This window comes from Lagenorhynchus albirostris, chromosome 16 (genome assembly GCF_949774975.1).
Source record: "Lagenorhynchus albirostris chromosome 16, mLagAlb1.1, whole genome shotgun sequence".
NCBI lineage: Eukaryota > Metazoa > Chordata > Mammalia > Artiodactyla > Delphinidae > Lagenorhynchus > Lagenorhynchus albirostris.
Genome location: NC_083110.1, coordinates 24,886,173 through 24,909,282, shown reverse-complemented (window position 1 = coordinate 24,909,282; position 23,110 = coordinate 24,886,173). Strand labels below are relative to the sequence as shown.

The window sequence follows — 23,110 nt, the reverse complement described above, 5'->3', positions numbered from 1 at the left end:
CAGAAAATATACTGGCATAAGATTCTGGAAGGGGGTAATGGGATTAAGAACAGGTGGAAGAGCTAGCCCTGAGCAGGAAAATGCCACCTCTTACTTGAATTTAAGGAAATAGTGTGAAAGTAGGTATGGATACTATTAAACTCACAGGGTTTAGGAATTTGCAAGCTTGTATCTGTTAAGCTCAATTTTCCAGGAGAGGTAGGAGGCAAAGTTAAATGTGGGATGAGGAGCCTGATGTGAAGTCTTAGAATAACTAATGAGAGGGTTATGGGGGAAGAAAATCTAATTAGAAACACAAGCAGTGGTCCAATCCACACTATTACATGATTTTTCTCTAGCAATGTTCAGTAGCCTGGATATAGGATAAATGGCTAAATTTATCCAAGATTAGGAGTTTATAGAGTATATACGGTGGAAAGACAATGGAGCAGAGATTGAACAGAATGACACTATGGTCTAATTTCGACAGAAAAGGAAGCAACACACGAGGAAGGAAGGAAAACAGTTGAGAGACGTCAGGAGCCTAAAGGTTTAGGCATACTAAATTATTAGGCATGCTAATTTTTATTCTAAGTAGGTCCTGAATGGCCACTGAAGTAGTTTGCTGGAGTAGAATATAAATGCTGGATGTTGGAATTGAGATGACAAAGGGTATTAAAGGCTAGGTCAGTGTTTCTTAATCTTTATTCATCATTGTTCCCTTAAGTTGCCTTTTTAGATATATTTTCCTTAATTGCCCCTCCTCCCCAAAGAAGTTTTTTTAAAAAATATTTAAATATTTATTTATTTATTTAGGTTGTGCCAGGTCTTAGCTGCAGCACGTGGGATCTTTGTTGTGGCATGCGGGCTTTTTAATTGCAGCATGCATGTAGGATCTAGTTCCCCCACCAGGGATCGAACACGGGCCCCCTGCATTGGGAGCGTGTAGTCTTACCCACTGGACCACCAGGGAAGTCCCTCAAAGAAGTTTCAACACCACAAATATACTGTGTATCTGTTTATCTGTTGTAATATCTAAGATGTTTTACTCCCCCAGAACCAATTTTCACACCCTTGAGGGTGACCTCCCCTTTGTAGAAAACTCCTGGGCTAGGGGGCTGAATGGTGGTTCACATGCCTGCTGAAGTAACTTTCCTGAATGGCAATTCTTATTGTCAGGCTCCTTTTTCACATGATAGAAAATGGTACTCAGGTCTCACTGAAATATTAGTCAGTAAAATTCAATATTTCACTTGATTTTATGATGTCAAGGAACTTATCTTTTGAAAATTCTTTGGAACTTAATATACTTTTGGAATATATTTAGGTTGCTAATAAATGCTCATTGAACAGTTTAAATGCTGTTGAACAGGCATTTTGTTTCATGGGTGTTAATTATGGATACTGATATGGGGAAGAATATTTAACATGAGAAACTATTTACATTTTATTTGGTCAGTGTTTTCCTATTCACAAAAGACTAAATTGTTTACTACTGCTATTTTACAACTTGTCACTTGGGGGCAGCAAAAACGTTGAGGAATCACAGAAGTAGGACAGCATTTAAACAGTAGGGCAGATAGGCACTGTATTAGGCATGGTAAGGAAATAAAAATTGAAAAAATCACCCGAACGCCTTGCCTCAAAAGATATCATAGTCTAGTAGAGGGGAAAAGACATTGAACATGAATAATTATAATACAAGATGGCATAGGATAAGTGAAATGAGAGGCACAATGTGCTATAGGTATTCAGAAGAGGGATAGATCAAAGTTGGCTGCAGGGAAGTAGTCAAAGGTTCATGAAAAATAAGCATTTAAGTAAACCTTGAAATATGACAGGTAGCGATCTACAGGGAAAACCTTCCCAGTTAATAGAATGATATGAAGTAAGGAAGGAAGTGGTGAAAAACTCAAGGCATTTTGGGGGAAATACAGACTACACAGTTGCCCCTTGAACAACATGGGTTTGAACTGCAGAGGTCCACTTATATGCGGATTTTTTTCAATAGTAAATACTACAGCACTACACGATCTGCAGTTGGGTGAATCCCCAGATGTGGAATCATGGATATGGAAAAACTATGGATACAGAGGAACCATGGTATGGAGGGCTGACTTTAAGTTATACATGGATTTTTTTACTTCACAGAGGGTTGACGCCCCTAACCCCCATTGTTCAAGGGTCAACTGTAATTTGATGTGTTTAAAATACCTAGTACATACACAGAGGAGCTGAGAGACATTTGGAAAGGACAGCAACCAGTTATGAATATTGGGCTAAGGAGTCTGGATTTCAGTCGATAAAAAGAATCCATTAAAGGGGTATATGAGGGACAGTGACAGGGCAGAGGAAGAGGGAAAGAAACACAGACAGACATATACACATATGCAAGCCATGTCCAGAGGTGTGGTTAGATAAGATTGATTTGGCTGTCAGCTCTGTTCAGGTAGAGTGACGAACATGAGCCAGACAAGGGATTAGGTGCTAGAGACACTGGGCAAACAATAGCAAGACACGAACAGTTTACTGTCTCTTCTCCACTAAACATATTTGGGAGGCCCGGAAAGGTTAAATAACACCCTTGGGCTTTCATTTTCCTGCACAAAAATAGGCCTATGACCATTGGTCTAATGACAACAGAAACAAAATGCCTATGTTCAATAACGGCCATATAAAAATATAAGAGAAGCAACTCTCAGCTTTCTTCTGATACCTAAGAAAATAGAAAAGGTTTCTCGTATCTCTCAGCTATTTCAGATACTTTTTTTTTTTTGCGGTACGCGATCCTCTTACTGTTGTGGCCTCTCCCGTTGTGGAGCACAGGCTCCAGACGCACAGGCTCAGCGGCCATGGCTCACAGGCCCAGCCGCTCCGCAGCATGTGGGATCTTCCTAGACCAGGGCACGAACCTGTGTCCCCTGCATCGGCAGGCGGACTCTCAACCACTGTGCCACCAGGGAAGCCCTCAAATACTTTTTATTCAAGGGAGCCTGGATCTGTGGTTGTATCACACATGGCAGTAATAAATAAGTGATAATAAATCCTTCATACTTCCTAAAGTGACCATTATGGATTTCCAAGCTACTAAAAATACAGCACTAACAATAAAAATTAGTTCTAGACACTGATATTTAAAATATGAGCCTTGGATGATAAAGAATAGAATAGTGATTAGATATCTAATTTTCACCTCTCTTCCATGAAGTAAAAACAACAACACACACCTACACTCCTAATATATTTAGAAGTAGCCCAGAGTTTAGTTTAACTATTTGATTAGTTATCACCAATTCTCCATTCCAAACATTCAATAAAACCCAAAAGCTTGGGACTTCCCTGGTGGTGCAGTGGATAAGGCTACGCGTTCCCAATGCTGGGGGCCCGGGTTCGATCCCTGGTCAGGGAACTAGATTCCACATGCATTCCGCAACTAAGACTGGGCACAAACAGATAAATAAATAAATAAAATTAAAAAACAAAACAACAACAAAAAAACCCAAAAGCTTGGGACTACACTATCTGACTGCTAAATTAATTACACAGTACATAAAAAGACAAGCCAACTGAGCAAGTTATCCTACAGCTGACCGCTCTTCTCCTTTGCCTTCTTATTCTATATCTTACTATAATAGTTTTACGAATTTAATGGTTTATATGGCTCTCTTAATAGTCTGTTTGCTCCATGGGGGCCAAAGCCATGTCATATCTCTCTATCTCTAGCACCTAGACTAGTGCCTGATACATAACTGGCATGCACATGCATGTGCACATATGTGTGTTTGTATGAGTGAGTATGTATAAAGGATAAATGATTACTTCAAGGGAACTGGCCTTAGAAAGAAGATGAGAGAAAAGAGAACTACTTTGACAACCAACATTGTACTATCTCATGGGAAGTTACTTGAAGAGGAATTCTTACCTGGCGTGTCATTACAAAATATGCATACATTGCCATGGCACTTCCATAAGTGATGAAGTAGGTAACTGGCTCCATGATGTCCCAGGAATATTCCCACCAGGTAAGCCGGGCCAAAATGCCAAACTGTGTGGCCATGTAGGCAAGTCCACCCCATAGCACCAAAGTGGTCCTCTTCTCAGCTTTTCTGCTAATCTCAATTCGTACCTACAGGGCACACGTGACTGGTCAACTGTAAAGCATTTTGACATAGAACCAATTTTAAACTCTTATTTAAACTGTTCAATGTTCACTAAAGAAACAGCGCTTGTAATCAAGATATGTTAGTCTCAATTCTAGGAAATATAGTTTGTCTTCCTAAATAATATCTGTAGTTTTTACTGAGTACTATTTTATAGGCATAACATTTTTGATACACTTGTGTTTTATGTTTCATCCTAGAAGTAGCTGAAAATATGGTGAAATTATGGGAGTGAATAAGTTAGTTTCAGCGGGTCTTTATCCAACCACAAGATTGCTTTCTTTGAAAGAGAGAAATAAAAACATGCCAATGTTCTCTCACTGTAGCGTACAAGATTTAATCTATCATTAGTTTTTTACTCAAAAGGTCTACTAGGGGCAAAACAGCACAGTGGGTCAGAGCATGGACTCTGGATTCAGAACGGCTGAGTTTAGGCCCTGATCTGCACATTACCATAACTTCATTAATGAGTTGTTCTGAGGATTAAATAAGAGAATACAAGTAAAATACTTAGGATAATTCCTAGCACATAGTAAATATTCAATAAGGGATGATAATTATTTTGCTATAGTTGGTACATTAAAAAATGCTTTACATTTTGAAAATACCAGATTTAAATTTCATCCCCCTTCACAACAGTTCCCCAAATTTAATTTATCCAACATTTCTAATGGTCTTAAATTTAATGAAAACAACCTTGAGATATGTGTTCCTTACTTTTAAAGAAATCAGAAAAAGCACAGTATTAAGAGTATTTGTTCCCTTCCTTAATCTCTAATATAGTTTGGTTTCTTAAAATGGAAATACTTGTATTTTTATTAAAAAAAAAAAAGGATGACACACGTTCATTGTAAAACACTTACTAGGAAAGTATAAAGAAGAAAAATCATTCATAATCCTACTATTCTATTAGCATTTGGGAATATGTTCCCTCTGATTTTTTTCTTTGTATATATGTGTATGTGTGTGTGTGTGTATGTGTGTTGTGTGTATGGCTATATGCATAATACACTTAAAAACTGGATCATAGTATGCACTAATATACACATTTTGTAATTTACTTTTCATAAAATATCATGAAGTGTTTTCTATAGAATATTAGATCTACATGATTGTTTTTAACAGTTGCATAATATTCCATATAGTATTAATTCTTAAGTTGGCTAAAATGATTATCCACCTCACTTAGAACCCTTCTTGATCAGCAATTATTCCAATCTTTGTTGTAAAAGTAGTAAGTCTGGTTAAGGGCAGTATATTTAGATCTCAAAGCTCTATGTCCATTATCAAGGCTCCAAACTATTCCTTTTTAAGTCCTTTCTTAGCTTTAATCAGAAGCTTTTTATGATTCAGTTCCCAAAACTAGTGGACTAGTTTGATTGACACAATGCAATCACACAAAACTTGGAGGGGAAAAAAGCAAACATATATGCTCTGGAAAAAATACTGGTGAAGAGAAAATTGTGAAATTTGAATCTGCACCTTTTCCAGGGGCGCCAGTTGTTCTTTGAGATCTTCTAATCTTTCGATAAGCTCCCTTTCCTTGTTTAACTGGTGCTGCTCGATGCACAAAGTAGTGTATAACTGCTGGACCAGTGTCTTTACATCGTTCAGTGTTGCTGCGTTTTCATAGCTTAAGAGGTCTGAAAGAAAAAGATTACATTTAAAAAAAAATATGCCTTAAATGAAGAGCTGCTATTCTTAGGGCTATTAGTGATAAGAACAAGGCAGATCATCCACTATAGGGGTCCCACCTTCAATGTTAAACTGAAGGAAAGGGATAGTTCCTTTTTAAAAAGGAAGAGTCTATAAATCCTACAAAGTAAGTTCATATTTGGGCAACTTGAAAATTTTGAAGCCAACATCACCATTATATTCTTGGAAGTATAAGTGCTACAAATGAGGCTACGAGTAATAATAATCTTCATTAGATAAAGACAAAAAATTTAAAGTAATATGTCAAAAACTAGTAGAGAGGCTTAGAATTAATCTGATTATCATGCTTATTAAAATTCAGATCTAAAATTTATCTGTGGTCTTGCCATTTTAAGTGGTCATTTTTTCCCTTTAGTAACCAACACTTAAGGAAAAAATATACAGTATTTCAAATTTGCAAATACAAGGGTATAAATAAAAATACCATTATCCTAATAATCTTAGCCCCTATATACCTTCCCCCTAGCATATCAATTTTTATTTATTCCCGTTGGGCAAAGACATAGAATAGCTGTATGGATCTCAATATCAAGCTTGAAAGGGCATGAAGTTATGAGAATAACTAAAAAGGTAAAAGATTAAATAATTCTTTGATTCAATATCCTCTTCTGTGAGTAGCATGTGCTTCTAGAAATCTAAAAATTATGTTTTGAAAATTTAATAAAAAGTCAGCTGATCTCAGCTGTCAAATAACTTTTTAAAAAGCACCAGAAGTAAAGCTTTTGTTTTAGAATCTTATTAGCCTTAAATGTGACATTTTGTTAGCTACAGCAGAAGGTCAGCCTTTTTCTAAGTCAAAGTAAGCCACAGTCAGAATTAGTCATGTGTATATTTCAAATATTCTTCAAGGACGTCCTTTAGTACAGTTATCACAGAAATTCAATCAATAAAAAAATTCAAATAAGGGTAGCAAATTGGATTAGAGAAGAGCTGATATAGTAAAATGGGATATAGCACCTAGCATAGTATCTTGCATGCTTCAATGAATGTGTGCTGCATTAATGGGAACAGATAAAAGCAAGAACACTTTGAGTTCTAGAAGTCGTCTATGTCAACAGAGTCTGCTTTGCACTAAAGTTGCAGCTCACATTCACATATGGTTCTACACTTTCCAAAGTTACAAAAAGAGAAAACTGTACTCTAGAATGTCATAGTGAAGTGGTAGAGTCCATGCCTCCTGACCCCCCAGGCCTGGAACTGAGTTATGAGGCTTTTACTATATCAATATTAATATTTCTCCTGCAAGCTCAGTCCTTTCTTTCTTTTTTTATTATTTATTTTATTTTTTGCTGCGTTGGGTCTTTGTTGCTGCACGCGGGCTTTCTCTGGTTGCAGTGAGCGGGAGCTACTCTTTGTTGTGGTGCACGGGCTTCTCACTGCGGTGGCTTCTCTTGTTGTGGAGCACAGGCTCTAGGCGCGCGGGCTTCAGTAGTTGTGGCTCACGGGCTCTAGAGCGCAGGCTCAGTAGTTGTGGTGCACAGGCTTAGTTGCTCCGCAGCATGTGGGATCTTCCCGGACCAGGGCTCAAACCCGTGTCCCCTGCATTGGCAGGCAGATTCTTGACCACTGCACCACCAGGGAAGTCCTCAGTCCTCTTTCAAAAAGATAATTTTTTAGGTAGGTATAAATTATCTATGGTAAACAAAATTCTCTCACATATATTATCCCATATTTATCCTCATGGCAGCATATAATCCACAATTTATAAATGAGGAATTTTGAGTCCTAGAGAGATAAGATGAACAAACATTTTTGTGTTAGGTACTGATCTATTCACTAGAGAGGGGAAAAAAAATCAAATATGAGGTGGTTTCTCTCCTTAATGAGGTCTAATAATGATATTCACAAAGCTGCATGGCTAGCAGGGAGTGGGAAAAGATCTTCTGACTGGTAGTCCAATGACTTTTCTATTCCATGTCCTTTCTTTTTCCATTTCCACTTTCAATACCATAATTACACTGTATTTGCTTAGAAATCCAAGGAGGGAGAAAAGGAGGGGGGAAGGGAGGAAAGAAGGATGCAAGCAAACAAACTAAACAGACCCTCTCCTCTTCCTTTTCCTAATGAAGCACACACACGTTAATGATCAAATATGTATAGACAATCATAACCTGAAAATCTATAAAATCTGAACTCAGGCTTGGTATTTGTTTTATAAAAGAGCTTCTATTAGAATGTCGTTCATCGAAGACTTATTCTTTTAAAATTAATATTCATATTACAGGTTCTCCTGTGTAGAAAATTTATTTTTTATATCAGTCTTTTCTCTCATGGCTTCTTCTGTGTTTTATGTTATAGGTAGAAACATATTTCTCACTCCAAGTTTGTAAAACTATTTCTCTTTTGATTTTTTTCACTATGATAAATTATAAAATAAGCAGCTAAGTGAATGATAATATACATTCATACAATGTAACACATAGCAGCTGTGAAAAAGAATAAGGAATTCTTTATGTTCTGGTATTTTAAGATCTTCAGAATACACTGTTAGGTAAGAAAAGCAGTTTGGTGGTTTTATACCTTGACATCTAGTTAAACTGGAATTATGTTTCCCCATATATCCCAAATTCCCCCAAATTCCCTGTATGGTTCTGAATTAGAGTTAGCCAAAACAGAGATTCAAGTGAGGTTTTAGAAGGCAGAAGTGAAGCAGAAGCCATCATGCTCTGAAGGTTGTCGTTAGTAGTGAGAGACAGATGCAGAGGTGCCTGGAGATGCCAGTGTGTGCCTGCTCTCCCTGGCTCTGCATCCAGCTCTTTTTTCTCAACTGCCACCTCTGATGATTAACAGCAAATCCACACCCACAGCCAGATGCAGCTTTCTAAAGCTGTGCTGTCCAAACAGGAACTGTTTGCTGTGTGTGGCTATTTAAATTAATTAAAATGAAATCGAATTTAAAATTCAGTTTCTCAGCCATACTAGCCACATTTCAAGTGCTCAATAGGCACATGTGACTGATGGCTACCATACTGGACAGTGCAGAAATGGAACATTTTCATTGTCACAGAAAGTTCTATTTGATAACACTGTCCTAGGGATCTCTCTACCAGCCCTCCTTTGTTAATTTTTCTTATCCTAGTAGTTGGACGCACTTGAATTTCCAGGTTCCCTGGCAAGCTCTGATTTGTCCACATGTGCCATCACTTCAAACTTAGTAACTTTTCTCTGATCTTCCAAGCTCCCCTTTACAGACTCTTACTTCTTTACCTTCATCTACAACTGTACAAAGTCTCATTCCTATAATCTTTTATTCCACTTTATTCACATGCTTCTGCTTCCCAATTGAACCCTGACCGACATGAACAGTATATGTATGATATGTTATTATTTGCATAAAAAGGGGAAAAAGATTATGCATTTACATTTGCTTATGAATGCACTGACTCTCTGATAGGAAACAAGAAACTAAGAACAATGCTTGCTGGTAAGAGGAGAAAAGGGTGGCTGTGAAACAGGGATGAGAAAATCTTTTCCCATATGTTCTTTGACTTTGGGAGTTGAACATTGTGAATGCATTATCATTCAAAACAAATAAAATTTAATGTGCTACAACATACATTCAAACAGCAATGAAAAGACTATAAAATGATAATTCATAGGAGATCAATCTCACAGATGTCCAATTCTAGACCTGGCTGAACAGAGAGTTGTTATCTTTCTGATCAGTAAAGCCCTGGTAAACTCAAGAGACTTAGCTTTATTTTGTTAGATTTTCTTGACAGGAAGAATATGCTTCCAAGGTATTGTCATGGTGGAGGAAAACAACAACCTCAAACCCTTGACCCTCAAAAATCTGCCTACTATTTGGAGATGAAATTATAGGAAGAGAGAAGGTAAATCTGCTAATGGCTTAACAAAAACACTTCTGGATGATCCGTGTATGCTTCCCTAAAAATGCAATTAAGATGTTTATTAATGTTTCTTCACATGCCATCAGTGCCAGGATAATTAAGGTACACAAAGACAGGAAGATGTGCACAAATAATGGGGATTAAAAAGTCTTTTCAGCTACTATAATGGTTTGGGAAGGATTCTGGCTATCTGAGTCTCTGATAAGGTATTCATTATAGTTGATATTTGGTTTGTCTGTTCAACATTTTCTCTCAATTACTTACATTATTAGGAGAGAAGCAAGGTCTCCAATATCCTCTGGATGGATAAATGGGGGAAAGGGCTTAGTGTTGCCAATCAAGATGAGTTTCCTTAGCACAAAAACTTTCAACGACCAGTGGTCACAGGGGAACCCAGCCATATACAGCTTTGGTAACCAAAAGAATGCAATGGAACTTGCAACTAGCCTTGCTGCTATGACCTGCCCCCTTGTGCCATTTCAGTTTTTTCCTGCCTCTTCCCTCCAATTTTGGCATTAGGTACAAGGGTTGTCAGTACTTAGGTATTCGTAATACCTATGACTGCCAATCCCACATAAACATCAAACATGGCTATATTAGATCCTATATGAATAAGCCCTCTATCCTCAGTGCCTGGTGAAGTATGTGAAGTTAAGGTTTACTGGTGCACAACATTCATACAGCATTTTTAGTTCTAAAGTGCTATCCATGCACAGGGAAAAGAAAAATAGGAGAGAAAAGAGAAAATTAAAGGGGAGTAAGGAATGAGTAGAAAAAAACTGTGTCAAAACTTAAAACTATTCTGGAAAAGTTTTCCTTCATTAACTATTTTAACTTTTATTAGATAAAGTATATTTGTTCCATCTGCTTCATGTATATATAAAATCCTAGCGTTCTTCTCATTATCTAATACCCAAAACCTAGTGCCTTCAACTTCTTTTCTCCATTCAGCTTTTTCACTAAAAACAGTTACAATGTGGGGAAGAGTTTACTCATCTGTATGATCGGCATCCCTCTCAAATACAGAAATTCAACTGTCCTCTTACTCACCACAGCTGACAAACAGTGGTGACTTGGAGGAAGATAATATGATGGAAACAAAATGAAAAACTATCTTACGTTTATTTCAAAAGAAAAAAAGATTTTTTTTACTATGTTTTAAAAATGGAGGGAAAAGTGTTTATGAACTTAAAACAGTATTATTTAAGCTTCTGTGAAAAAAGTATATAATGACATAATTGCTCATTGACTAATAATAACAGAACTGAGAGATTTGATGTCTAAATTTAAATATTAAAATGGTCTTTTAAAGTGTTATACTAATGCTACTATTGAGCTTACCAAATTTCATACTTCAAATTACAATTATCCCATGAATTATAGACTTCTGACCCTTGCAAACTTCACATTCTAATTGACTTCTAGGGAAGGTGGACAGATATCCCACAGTTCTGAGATACAGATAAAACAAAGAGTTGTAAGGCTGCCAAACTGATTACCAGAGAATCAAATATAATTTCTCCCCTTTTCAGTTTCTACCTTTACTTTCCCTATTCAACTTGAGAATAGCCTTATTTAAAAAATTAAAACTTTCATTTCTCTTTTAAAAACACAGTATTAGACAAGATGGTTAGAATTATTCATTGATTAAAATACCTCTAGTTTTTGACAACATAAATCTTTACTTTCCTGACTGTTATACTTTATATAAGAATATATTAGTCAACTTTTAATATTTTACTAATGCAGTAGAAAATCAAAATAGAAGGAACTCCCTAGGAAATTCACACACACACATAAGGTCTATCCATGTTGTTGCAAATGGCAGGGTTTCCTTCTCTCTCATGGCTGAATAATATTTTAGATACACACACACACACACACACACACACACACACACTACATCTTCTTTATCCATTCATCTGTAGATGGACACTTAGGTTGTTTCCATAGCTTGGCTATTGTGAATAATGCTGCAATGAACATGGGAGTGTAGATATCTCTTTGAGATTCTGATTTCATTTCCTTTGGATATATACACCAAAGTGGAATTGCTGGATCATACAGTAGTTCTATGTTGGTCAAAGGGTACCAATTTTCCAATTATAAGATGAATAAGTTCTGGGGATCTAATGTACAGCATGGTGACTATAGTTAACAAAACTGTAATGTATACTTGAAAGTGGGTAAGAAAGTAGGTCTCAAGTGTTCTCATCAAAAAGAAATGGTAATTATGTGAGATGATGGAGGTATTAACTAATCCTGTTGTGGTAATCATTTCTCAACATATAAGTGTATCAAATCATCACACTGTATACTTTAAACTACACAGTGTTATATGTCAATTATATGTCAATAAAGCCAGAAAAAAATAAAGAGCAAATTTAAAGAACAACAACAACAAAAAAAACTGAGTAAAATAAGGCCTGTACTTCTGTTATTTTAAAGAGAACGTCTAGTCCAAGAATCAGGGAATAAAGAAGAAAAACATATTAGTATAGCTAATATATAGCTAACAATCCTTGGTCTACATGTTCAATTATTCCAACTTAATAAAATCTGATTCAGTAATGTCTTACTATTTAAAGGATTCTTTAACTCATTTATCTCGCTCAATATAGGATGACTACCGAAGTCAATGGGGTATACAAAAATCACAGTGCCTTCCCTCTGATCATTTGAAAAGAAAAGGAATGAAGAATTCAGAGAAGAGAATAATCACTTCTGGTTGGCTGGGAGTAAGAAAAAGAAAGAATGGGATCACGGAAGAGTCGACATTGATGATTTTGACCTGAGGAAATAGGAGGTTAGGAATAAAAGAAAAAGGCATCTTAGAGGAAAGGTGAGAAAACACTGAGATGGTAAAGGAAAGAGCAAAAGAACTAGAGGGTGGAGGAAAAGTAGGAATCTTTTAAGAGGAAAAGAGAAAAACTTTAAAGGTAGATGTGGACCAGATTTTGGAGGCATTCAATACTTAGGCTTTTACTTAGAACTTTTTCTACATTAGACACAATTCTCAAAAGCAGAATGGAAAATAACAAATGTCCTAGGAAGCTGATGGAGGGGGTGGTGGTGGTGGAAGGGGAATTAACGACAGCAGTGAGTGACAATGAACATCAAGGGCAAAGAGAGAAAGATGACCAAAAGAGACACACTTCAAAATGTTATTTTAGAGGGCTATTTAATAGCATCAGTACTGTGCAAAGCCATATTGGAGTGTGAGATGAAAAGAAAAATCAGTAAAACTAACTTTGTCTTTATTTAAATTTTTGATAGTTTGTTTATCATAGATTTTTTGCATTAACTTTGGTTTTTAAAAGTAGTTCATGAAAATATTTGATTACTGAGTTTTCTGGCACTGGAGGCAAATATCCCATTTTTTCGCATAAAAGCATACTCTCGTCCAAAGTTCCCAAGGACTATTATTGTACAATAGTTGACTTTCAAACTGCTAACCTTGAGCCATCAAAAAAGGGGGTTAATTCCTGTTACAAATGTTTAAGAGGACAGGGAATTCCATAATTTTTAAAAAAGATTCCCCCAGTGGGCTTCCCTGGTGGCACAGTGGTTGAGAGTCCGCCTGCCGATGCAGGGGACACGGGTTCGTGCCCCGGTCCGGGAGGATCCCGCATGCCGCGGAGCAGTTGGTCCCGTGAGCCATGGCCGCTGAGCCTGCGTGTCCGGAGCCTGTGCTCCGCAACGGCAGAGGCCACAACAGTGAGAGGCCCGCGTACGGCAAAAAAAAAAAAAAGATTCCCCCAGTAACGTTATTAAAATAATATGACTTTTAGCTTGTATGGAAGGAAGGAGTTTAAGTTATGTAGAACACTCATTTATGCGAAACAGTGACAAGAGCCGATAATAAAGCATTCTGGTGTCTATGTTTTAGTCAGTGTACTAGCCAAGTGCTACCTATATGTAAAACTTTGACTGCTCTTTGAATACTGTTTCTCAACTTTACCCAGGGGAAAAAAAGTTCTTTCCAAAAGCCGTTCTCACATTTCTCTGACCTTATCAAGGTTACTTGTTACCTCTCTTTGGTGGTCGTACATGATACGTTAAGTCATTAATGACCAGTTTAAAGTCGTCAAGGAGGAGGAGGTCTATTCCTGTTGAGGCAGCAACTCGAACGCCATCTGTGAAAATTTTAAGGTCATATGTCCATAATTATTCAAGAATGGTCAGGAAAAGAGCAATCCTCAAAATAGATTTTAAAATTATGTCTTCTCTTTTAAATTTCAGTTAACTTTTTGCCTTACCCCTAAATTCTATGCTAAACAAAGCTTATACTATCTGAGGCTTTTTGTTTTCATGGCAATCTTTTTGGTGAAGATTTAACAACGTGTTTTTCTGGAAGAACTTTATGAACAAGTGAAATAATTACATAGATGTATAGCTGTCAGCTGGAAATCTAGGGTCACTGGGAGAGGTGCATGGATGTCTATGATGGAAGTTGGTTGAGTAAAACACCCAATGTTTTCTAATATATGGTACTTTGCAGTATAGTTACGGATTAGTTGCCAATAATCCAGTAGGGGCAGATGCTAGGGTTAGCAAAGTACACCAAGCTGATCTATTAATTACATTACAAGATGAGTTGAGAATTAAGAATATTTAAAATATTTAAACTACAGAAATGTGGCAAATTAGCAACAACTGAGTAAATCCAAGGGTAAATAGGTACTTACTGTACTAGGCTTTTACGTTTTTCTGTAGGTTTAAAATTTTTCAAAGTGAAAGTGGGAAAAATGTAAGGCGCTTAAAAAGTAAATAAATGAAATGGATATCATGTCAAATGGGAATTTTTAGTGCCTTATTTTATATTGTTTTCAAACCATATGTCTTCATTTTGTAAACATTTATGTGAAAGACCTAAGAAGATTTAAAAAGAAGGCGTAATATTTCATATCTTCAGAGATGATGGCTCAACTACTAGAAAAGTTTATTCTACACCTAAGGTAATGACAAAAGGTCTCAAAAGTATAAATGTGATTGATGGTTCATCTTTGCCCATGGCATTATATGTGAGGTGCTTTTGAATGAGATCCCTGTGTATATACCCTTGCTAAAACTGAGCAATCATATTCTGAAAACTGGGAGAGAAATCACTGTCTCTCCTGACATTTGCTAAGCAAAAGATTGTGTCCTAAAGTTAAGAGCATGGGATTCTTTTGCAGTGGTGTATGTGTGTGTGTGTGTGTGTGTGTGTGTGTGTGTAAAAACAATTTGGAGTGAAATGATGGGTGGGTGGGAATTAATAATGAAGGTGTATGCCTAGTAGTGGGATTGCTGGGTGGTATGGCAGTTCTATTTTTAGTTTTTTAAGGAACCTCCATACTGTTCTCCATAGTGGCTGTATCAATTTATATTCCCACCAACAGCATGGGAGGGTTCCCTTTTCTCCACACCCTCTCCAGCATTTATTGTTTCTAGATTTTTTTATAATGGCCATTCTGACTGGCGTGAGGTGATGCCTCATTGTAGTTTTGACTTGCGTTTCTCTAATGATTAGTGATGTCGAGCATATTTTCATGTGCCTCTTGGCCATCTGTATGTCTTCCTTGGTGAAATGTCTATTTAATGGTCTATGTGGGAAAAGAACCTAAAAAAGAGTGGATATATGTAAATATATAACTGATTCACTTTGCCTTACAGCAGAAACTAACACAACATTGTAAAGCAACTAGGCTCCAATAAAAATTTAAAAAAAAAATAATGAAGGTGACTATACCTGGTGAATAGATTGCAACTCTGTCAATTCCCCGATCCTCTTCTTGTAGTTGTCGTAAAAACACACCAACAGAGTCTGAGATAGGTTTGAGTGTGAACTGGCAGCGTTCACGCCGGGATGGTAGCCTCACAGATATCACAGGTAACCCATTTTGATACACCACTGTCACATCTGAATGAAAAAGACCCATAACCATATGATAATTAGATTTCATTATAAGTTAAAGTGACATTATTAATCTTCTTAAATGGGGGTTTATTATTATTAGTGTGGCTTAAAATGTTTTCTAAGGTTCAAGAATATGCCCTTTAGCTTTAGTTGAAGGTTATTCCAGGAAATGGCTTATGGAAGATCATATCTATCACACAACACTTTGCAGAAAAAAGAAAATATGCAAAGGATTATCTTTTAAGTGGGTCAAGGAGACGCTTTCCCAGGAATTTAAGGTAAAGTTCTTGGTATTGGTGAATACAAACCCTGAATCCATTTAGTAAATTTTTATTAAGTAGCCAGAGATTGCTGGGCCAAATTCTATACCCTGTAGGAGGTGGCTCTCGGGAGCCAGAGCTTTTTTAAGAATCTGTGGGGAATGACATGTGAAAGTACACTAATAAGTGAGACTTACTCAAGGACAATCAACTCATATTTCTGTAGTACGTATAATATTATATCCAAGGTGCTTGATAAGTAAGCATTCTTATACAACTTGGACATATTATGATATAATAAAAAACAATTCCTTTTAAGTTCTCTTGAACATTTTCCTGAGGTTAGCAAGAGGCCAAAGCTCAACTTTTGGGATTTACTAACAAAACGTTATTAAGGGAACCATTATCATAAGCTACACAACTGAAAGGATTTTTTACAACAGAACGGCACAGAATTCCTTATTTCCTTATCTTGTTCCTTAACTGTCTTGATTTATAGAACCTTAGTCCCTAAAACAAATGCCAGAATAACTCTTTCAAAAAATTTTTCAAATGAATCTTTTAATAAATAAATTTTGAACCAGAATTTTTTACACAAGCAACCAAGCATTTAAAGATGATAATTTAGGGATTTCCCTGATGGCACAGTGGATAAGACTTCGTGCTCCCAATGCAGGGGGCCTGGGTTCAATCCCTGGTCAGGGAGCTAGATCCCACATGCATGCTGCAACTAAAAGTTCACATGCCACAACTAAGGAGCCCATGTTCTGCAATTAAGGAGCCCACCTGCCACAACTAAGACCTGGTGCAACCAAATAAATAAATAAATATTAAAAAAATAAAGATGATAATTTATCACTAGTCTGTGAAAGGAAAACAGGGTTTGGAATCAAATCTGGTATGGAATCCAGCCAAAAATAATAAATAAATAAATTTTAAAAACCCACTTAGCATACTGCTTTAAGATGAGTGATGTCTCTTTTTAAAAAATGTTTTTAAATTTAATTAATTAATTAATTTTTGGCTGCGTTGGGTCTTCCTTGCAGCACGCGGGCTTTCTCTAGTTGCAGCGAGCAGGGGCTACTCTTCGTTGCGGTGTGCAGCCTGCTCATTGCGGTGGTTTCTCTTGTTGCGGAGCACAGGCTCTAGGCGCCCAGGCTTCAGTAGTTGTGGCTCATGGGCTCTAGAGCACAGGCTCAGTAGTTGTGGCACACGGGCTTGGTTGCTCTGCGGCATGTGGGATCTTCCCAGACCAGGGCTCAAACCCTTGTCCCCTGTGTTGGCAGGCGGATTCTTAACCACTGCGCCACCAGGTAAGTCCCTAATAATGTTTCTTTATTAGCTTTTTTTAAGACTCAAAAGATACACTCTATAGTTTTTAAGGATTCGTATCCCTCAAAATTGAAGAGCCGAGAGGAAATATACATAGAATAATAATGTTCTGGAGATTCTAAATGCATCAAACTTTTCATAGTTGTAGTCATTTACATCTTATTTCCTCGCCTGGTCTAGTAAATTATAATGCCTACAATGAATACAAAAGCCTCACACTACATTGTTCCGTGACTTAAATTTTAAAAGTAACCCTTATTGAAGCATAGTTTATAAATAACAATGTACACTCTTATTTTAAATGAACATTTGATGAATTTTGACATAATAATCAAGATAAAGAACATTTCCATTAGCCCCCCCAAATTCTCTTGATCCGATTCAAGTTAACCCCTGGGCAACTATTGACTGGATTTTTTCACCACAGATTATATTTAGTTTTTCTAGAGTTTTACACTACTGGAATCATACAGCATGTACTCTTTTGTATCTGGCTTCTTTCTTCCAGCATAATGATTCTGAGATTCACCAGTGTTGCTGCATGCATTAGTAGTTAATTTGTTTTTATTGCTGAGTAGCATTTAAAATTGTGGATACACCACAATTTGTTCAACCATTCACCTGTTGATTGACATGTGGATTGTTTCCAGTTTTGGACTACTATGAATAAACCTTTTATGATTATTTACTCACAAGTCTTTGTGTGGACATATGGTATACCTTTTCTCATCCTTTTACGTTTAACCTACCCACGTCTTTATATTTCAAGTGGGTTTCATGCAGGCAGCATATGGTTGAGTCTTCCTATTTTATCCAATCTGACAATCTGTCTTTTAATTAAAGTGTGTATATCATTAGCATTTAATAAATTATAAATATTGTTGTGTATGTCTGCCACCTTGCTACTTTTCTTGACTCAACTCTTCTTTCTTCCACTTTTCTTCGATTCATGCCCTCTTTTAGATTAACTGAGTATTTTTTTTTACTACATTTAATCTCTACTATTGGCTTATTAACTGTACCTTTTCATGTTTTGGGGTTACTCTATAGCAGGTATTGCCAAATTTTTTCTGTTAAGGGTTAGACAGACATTAAATACTTTAGGCTTTGTAGGCCATAAGATCTCTGCTGCAACTTTAGACTCTGCACTGTGGTGCAAAAGCAGCCCTAGGCAATATGTAAACGAATATGCATGGCTGTTTCAACAAACTTTATTTACAAAAATAAGGAGTGCACTGGACTTGGCCTATTGGGTTTGCTGAACCCTACTCAAGGGTTTACAATATACATCTTTAACTTATCACAGTTAACCTTCAAGTAATATCATACCACTTTAGGTATAGTGTAGAGAACCTTACAACAATATACTTCCATTCCCCCTGTATTGTTCTATATTTTATTTCTACATGTTATAAACCACACATTATTTTTACTTTGATAACTGATTATACTTTAAAGAAATTTTAAAATTAGAAAAATGTCTTTTATATTTATACACATATTTACCCTCTGGTGTTCCTCATTGTTTCTGGTATAGATCCACATTTCCATTTGGTATCATCTTCCTTTTGTCTCAAGAGCTTCCTTAAACATTTCTTGTTGTGCAGATATGTTGACAATAAGTTCTCTCAGTTTTGGTAAAGTGAGAAAAAGTCTTTATTTCATCTTCAATTTTGAAAGACATTTTTGCTATGTAAAATATTATAGGTTGGCTTTTTTTTTTTCCTTTTAGTGCTCTAAAGAAATTCCCTTCTGGTTTGCACAGTATATGATAAATTTATGTACATTCTTATCTTTGTTCCTTTGTATGTGATATGTCTTTTTCCCTCTGGCTGCTTTTAATATTTTCTCTTTATCATTGGTTTTCAGCAATCTGATTATAATGTTCCTTTCTATGGTTTTCTTTATGATTATTCTGTTTGGGAATTGTTAAATTTCTTAGCTCTGGGGGCTCATCGTTCTCATCAAATTTGGAAAAATTTTGGCCATTATTCAAATATTTTTTATGTGTCCCACCCCTCTCCTTATGGGATTCCAATTACACTTATATTAGACCATGTGGTACTGTGACACAGGGCACTAAAACTCTGTTCATATTATTTTAGTTTTTCCCTCTCAGATTCATTTTGGATAGTTTTAATTGCTATGTATGTCAATGTCACTGATCTCTTCCTCTGTAGTGTTTAATCTTTTACTAATTCCATTTATATTGGTTTTCATTTCAGATATATTTTTCACCTCTAGAAGTTCCCTTTGTTTATTGTTCTATTTTCTATTTTTCTTCATATTATGCTTATGTTTTCTTCTCTCTCTCTGAATATAAGGGTCACATTTATAATAACTATTTTAAAATCCTCTGTTAATTCCATCATTTCTGTCATTTGTAGATCTGGTTCTATTGACTGATTCTGGCACCCCCCACCCCCCACCCTGCAGTTTCTTCACATGCCTAGTAATTTTTGATGGGAGATTAGACATTGTGACTTTTACATTGCTGAATACCAGATCTTGTTGTATAGTTAAGTTGCTTGCATATTAGCTTGATCCTCTCAGGTCTTTTAAGACAGATCTAGAGAATCCTTTATTCTAGGGCCAATTTGGCCCCACTTCCAAGTTATGGTTCTTCTGGGAGTCTCTGCTGAATGTTCATGTATTCAGTGATGTCTCTCCTCTCTAGCTGCTGGGAAGTCAAATGATTTCTGGCCCTGAGTGAGCACTAAGAGTTATTCATTTTACAGCTTCTGGTAGTTGCTATTTCCTTGGAAGTTGTTATAGCCTGGCCTTGTGGTTTAGAATTTAACCAAACCCTCAGGCTACAAGCTGAAGCAATGTAAGATTAATTTCATTTGTTTCTCTTTTCTCAGAGATCAAAGTCCTGTCTTGCCTACTGTCCAATGTTTAGAAACAGTATTTTCATGTATTCTATCTGGTGTTCTAGCTGTTGACAGCAGGACAGCAATTCCCACAGCAGTTAATCCTTTGTGGATACATGATTTGAATTTTTACATAAAAACTAAAAAGAAGCAAAGTCAGAAATCTCTGTTTATTCCTTCCAAAAGGAGAGTCTGAGTTTCCTAAGGAAAAAGAGGCCAAAAATAGTAATATAAACTTAATACATAGCATGTACCACCTAAAGTTTTCAATATCTAAAGTAACTTGAAATTTTTTTCATTTTCTTTCTCATTTTTAAAAGAATCCTTAGCAATCCATTGTTTCCGTAAGGTCAGAGCCAGCAACATAAATATTCCTATTAGTTCTATAAGCAGTAATGATGATGGGGTCATAAAATTAGGTGATTAACTTGTCTACCTGGTGCTTTCTTCCCTCCAATCCAGTCTTCTTTCTATTGATATATGCAAAAATATTCACACACAGATTTCAAGAAGTAGACAGAGTTGGATTTAAATAAAAGATAGGAATCTGTGAATCTTAAACACATAAAGTATGGAAGATTTCACTAATACATCAGTTTCACAGGAAAGTGCTTAGGGGTTACTGTTTTTAAATAACTGAGACAAAGTCAACAGATAAAATTAAGGTCTTTATCACTCAGTTTAACTTTTTCCTTTAAAGATTATGAAGCCTTTAAAAGGAATTAAATATGAAAGCTTTGAGAAACTCTGCATGGATAGCACATTTCAGAACTGACAAACCTTTATTACAATACTGCTTTTGAAATAAATCCCCAGGTCTCCTTCTTTCCCACACACTAGATTGTAATGCAAATGTTAGATTTCTTGTTTTGCAACCAAAGAATAACAATTACCATAGTTCCTCAAGTTTAACAATATAAAAAATTGCTGTTGGTTGTAGTGAAGTCACAATGGGAATTTACAAGCTAATGATAGCTGTCAGCTACTATTCTCTAGAGATAAATACTCTTTTTAAGTGTAAATTGCATCAAGTAACTTTTTGGTTGGTTAAAAAAATCTTTTGCTTTGATTTCCATTTCAAATAAGTAAGAAATAATCTAAGTATGTTCTATAGCAGTGTGGTTCAAAGAAACCTAGAAATTATGGGGCATCCCATACAAATACTGAGGGACAGAATATGACAACTGATTTAGGAATAAAAAGTAAAGACAAGGAATTTTCCTGAGTAAGAAGAGAAGTGCAAGGACAACAGACACATGGGGTTGAAGAAGTAATATATTAAAAAAAAAAAAAAGCTTTGGAGCATTAGGTGTAGAAAAAGTCATATAATACAAATGCTTGTTATTTAGCCAACTGTTAAAAACTCAGAGTAGGAAAATTAGTTGGTGCTCAAAATAATTAGTAAAATCTCCTCTAAAATATATCATTTTATGAACACTGTTACTGAATACAAATTCGTATGCCTGATGCACAGTGAGGCCAAACAAACCGAAACGTCAGAGTATGAAGCAGAGAAAGGTTTATTGCAGGGCCAGTCAAGGAGAATGGGTGGCTTGTGCTCAAAAATCCCAAACTCCCCAATGGTTTTGGGGGAGAAGTTTTTATAGGCAAAGTTTGGTGTGAGGGCTGCAGGGTTTGTGACTTTCTTCTGATTGGTTGGTGTTGAGGTAACAGGGCAGTGCCCCAGGAATCATGTGCCCAGCCTGAAGTTACCATCTTCCACCTGGGTCGGGGCCTTAGTTCCTGCAGAAGAACTCAAAGATACTATCATGTATATTCCTTGAGGAGGAACCAGGACCCTGCCCCAAGGCTGCACTATTGCTTCTTAACTGTTCCTCCCTTGTTTCTGCATTCCCTCCCCTCCCTGATTAGCAACTGTTTGAATCAGCCCTTTGGAACTCAGGGAAGGCTGAGGCTGAATGAAGCCCATTTTCTACAAACAAGAAACAGGGACACAGAAAGGACTTGTACCCAGGAGCCCCACAGGGTCCTGCTTGGTTTCAACATGACCGTATATCTCTTAAGGACTTATTATGAACGGGAACTGGTACAATAAGGAAGCACATTTAGGGTGTTTTCTGCAGAGATACTTTGAACTGAACTTTATATTATATGATGGATGATTCCAGTGGTTTATGATCTTGCCATCATCTGTTTCTTTTCTTTCCCTTTTCTGTTCTATTCTGCATCAAGAATGTGAAATACAATAATAGAATTTTAGTGTTGGAAGGGTCAGAGAAATCATACAGACTAAGCCCTTCTTCTACAGCTAAGAACAATAAAGTCCAGCAAGGTTAGATGAAGTTCCTAAGATCCACCCATGTTGTCCCGCATGGCAAGACGTCCTCCTTTTATATAGCTGAGTAATATGCTCTTGTACATATATACCACCTCTTGTTTATCCATTCATCTACCTATGGACACATAGGTTGTGTCAATATCTTGGATATTGTAAATAATGCTACAATGAACACAGGGAAAAATACCTGGAAGTAGAATTGCTTAATCATATAGTAGTTCTATTTTTAATTTTTTGAGGAACCTCCATACTGTTTTCCATAGTGGCTACACCAGTTTATCAATACATTCCCACCAACAGTGCATGAGGTTTCCCTTTTCTTCACATCCTCCCCAAAACTTGTTATTTCTAGTCTTTTTGATAATAGCCATTCTGACAGGTGTGAATGATATCTCATTGTAGTTTTGATTTAAATTTTCCTGATGATTAGTGATATTGAGCACATTTTCATGTGTCTGTTGGCCATCTGTTTGTCTTCTTTGGAAAAATGTCTCTTCAGGTCCTTTGCCCATTTTTCAATCAGGTTGTTTGTTTCTTTGATATTGAGTTGTATGAGTTCTTTATATAATTTGGACATTAACCTCTTCTCAGATATATCATTTGCAAATATCTTCTCCTATTCAATAGGGTGCCTTTTCATTTTGTTGATAGTTTCCTTTGCTGTGCAAAAGCTTTTTAGTTTGATGTGGCCCCATCTGTTTATTTTTGCTTTTGTTTACCTTGCCTGAGATGTATCCAAAA

General features: G+C 36.4%; 1 protein-coding gene across 1 annotated transcript in view; it reads right to left on the bottom strand.

The window, feature by feature from the left end:
• MCU (mitochondrial calcium uniporter) overlaps positions 1-23,110 on the bottom strand; it is a 206,958-nt gene that overhangs the window by 10,614 nt on the left and 173,234 nt on the right. The window contains exons 3-6 of the mRNA XM_060126306.1: positions 15,438-15,608; positions 13,738-13,842; positions 5,622-5,782; positions 3,902-4,105 (exon numbers count right to left, since the gene is read on the bottom strand). Coding sequence (XP_059982289.1) covers positions 3,902-4,105; positions 5,622-5,782; positions 13,738-13,842; positions 15,438-15,608 — 641 coding nt within the window. The remainder of the gene's footprint in view (positions 1-3,901; positions 4,106-5,621; positions 5,783-13,737; positions 13,843-15,437; positions 15,609-23,110) is intronic.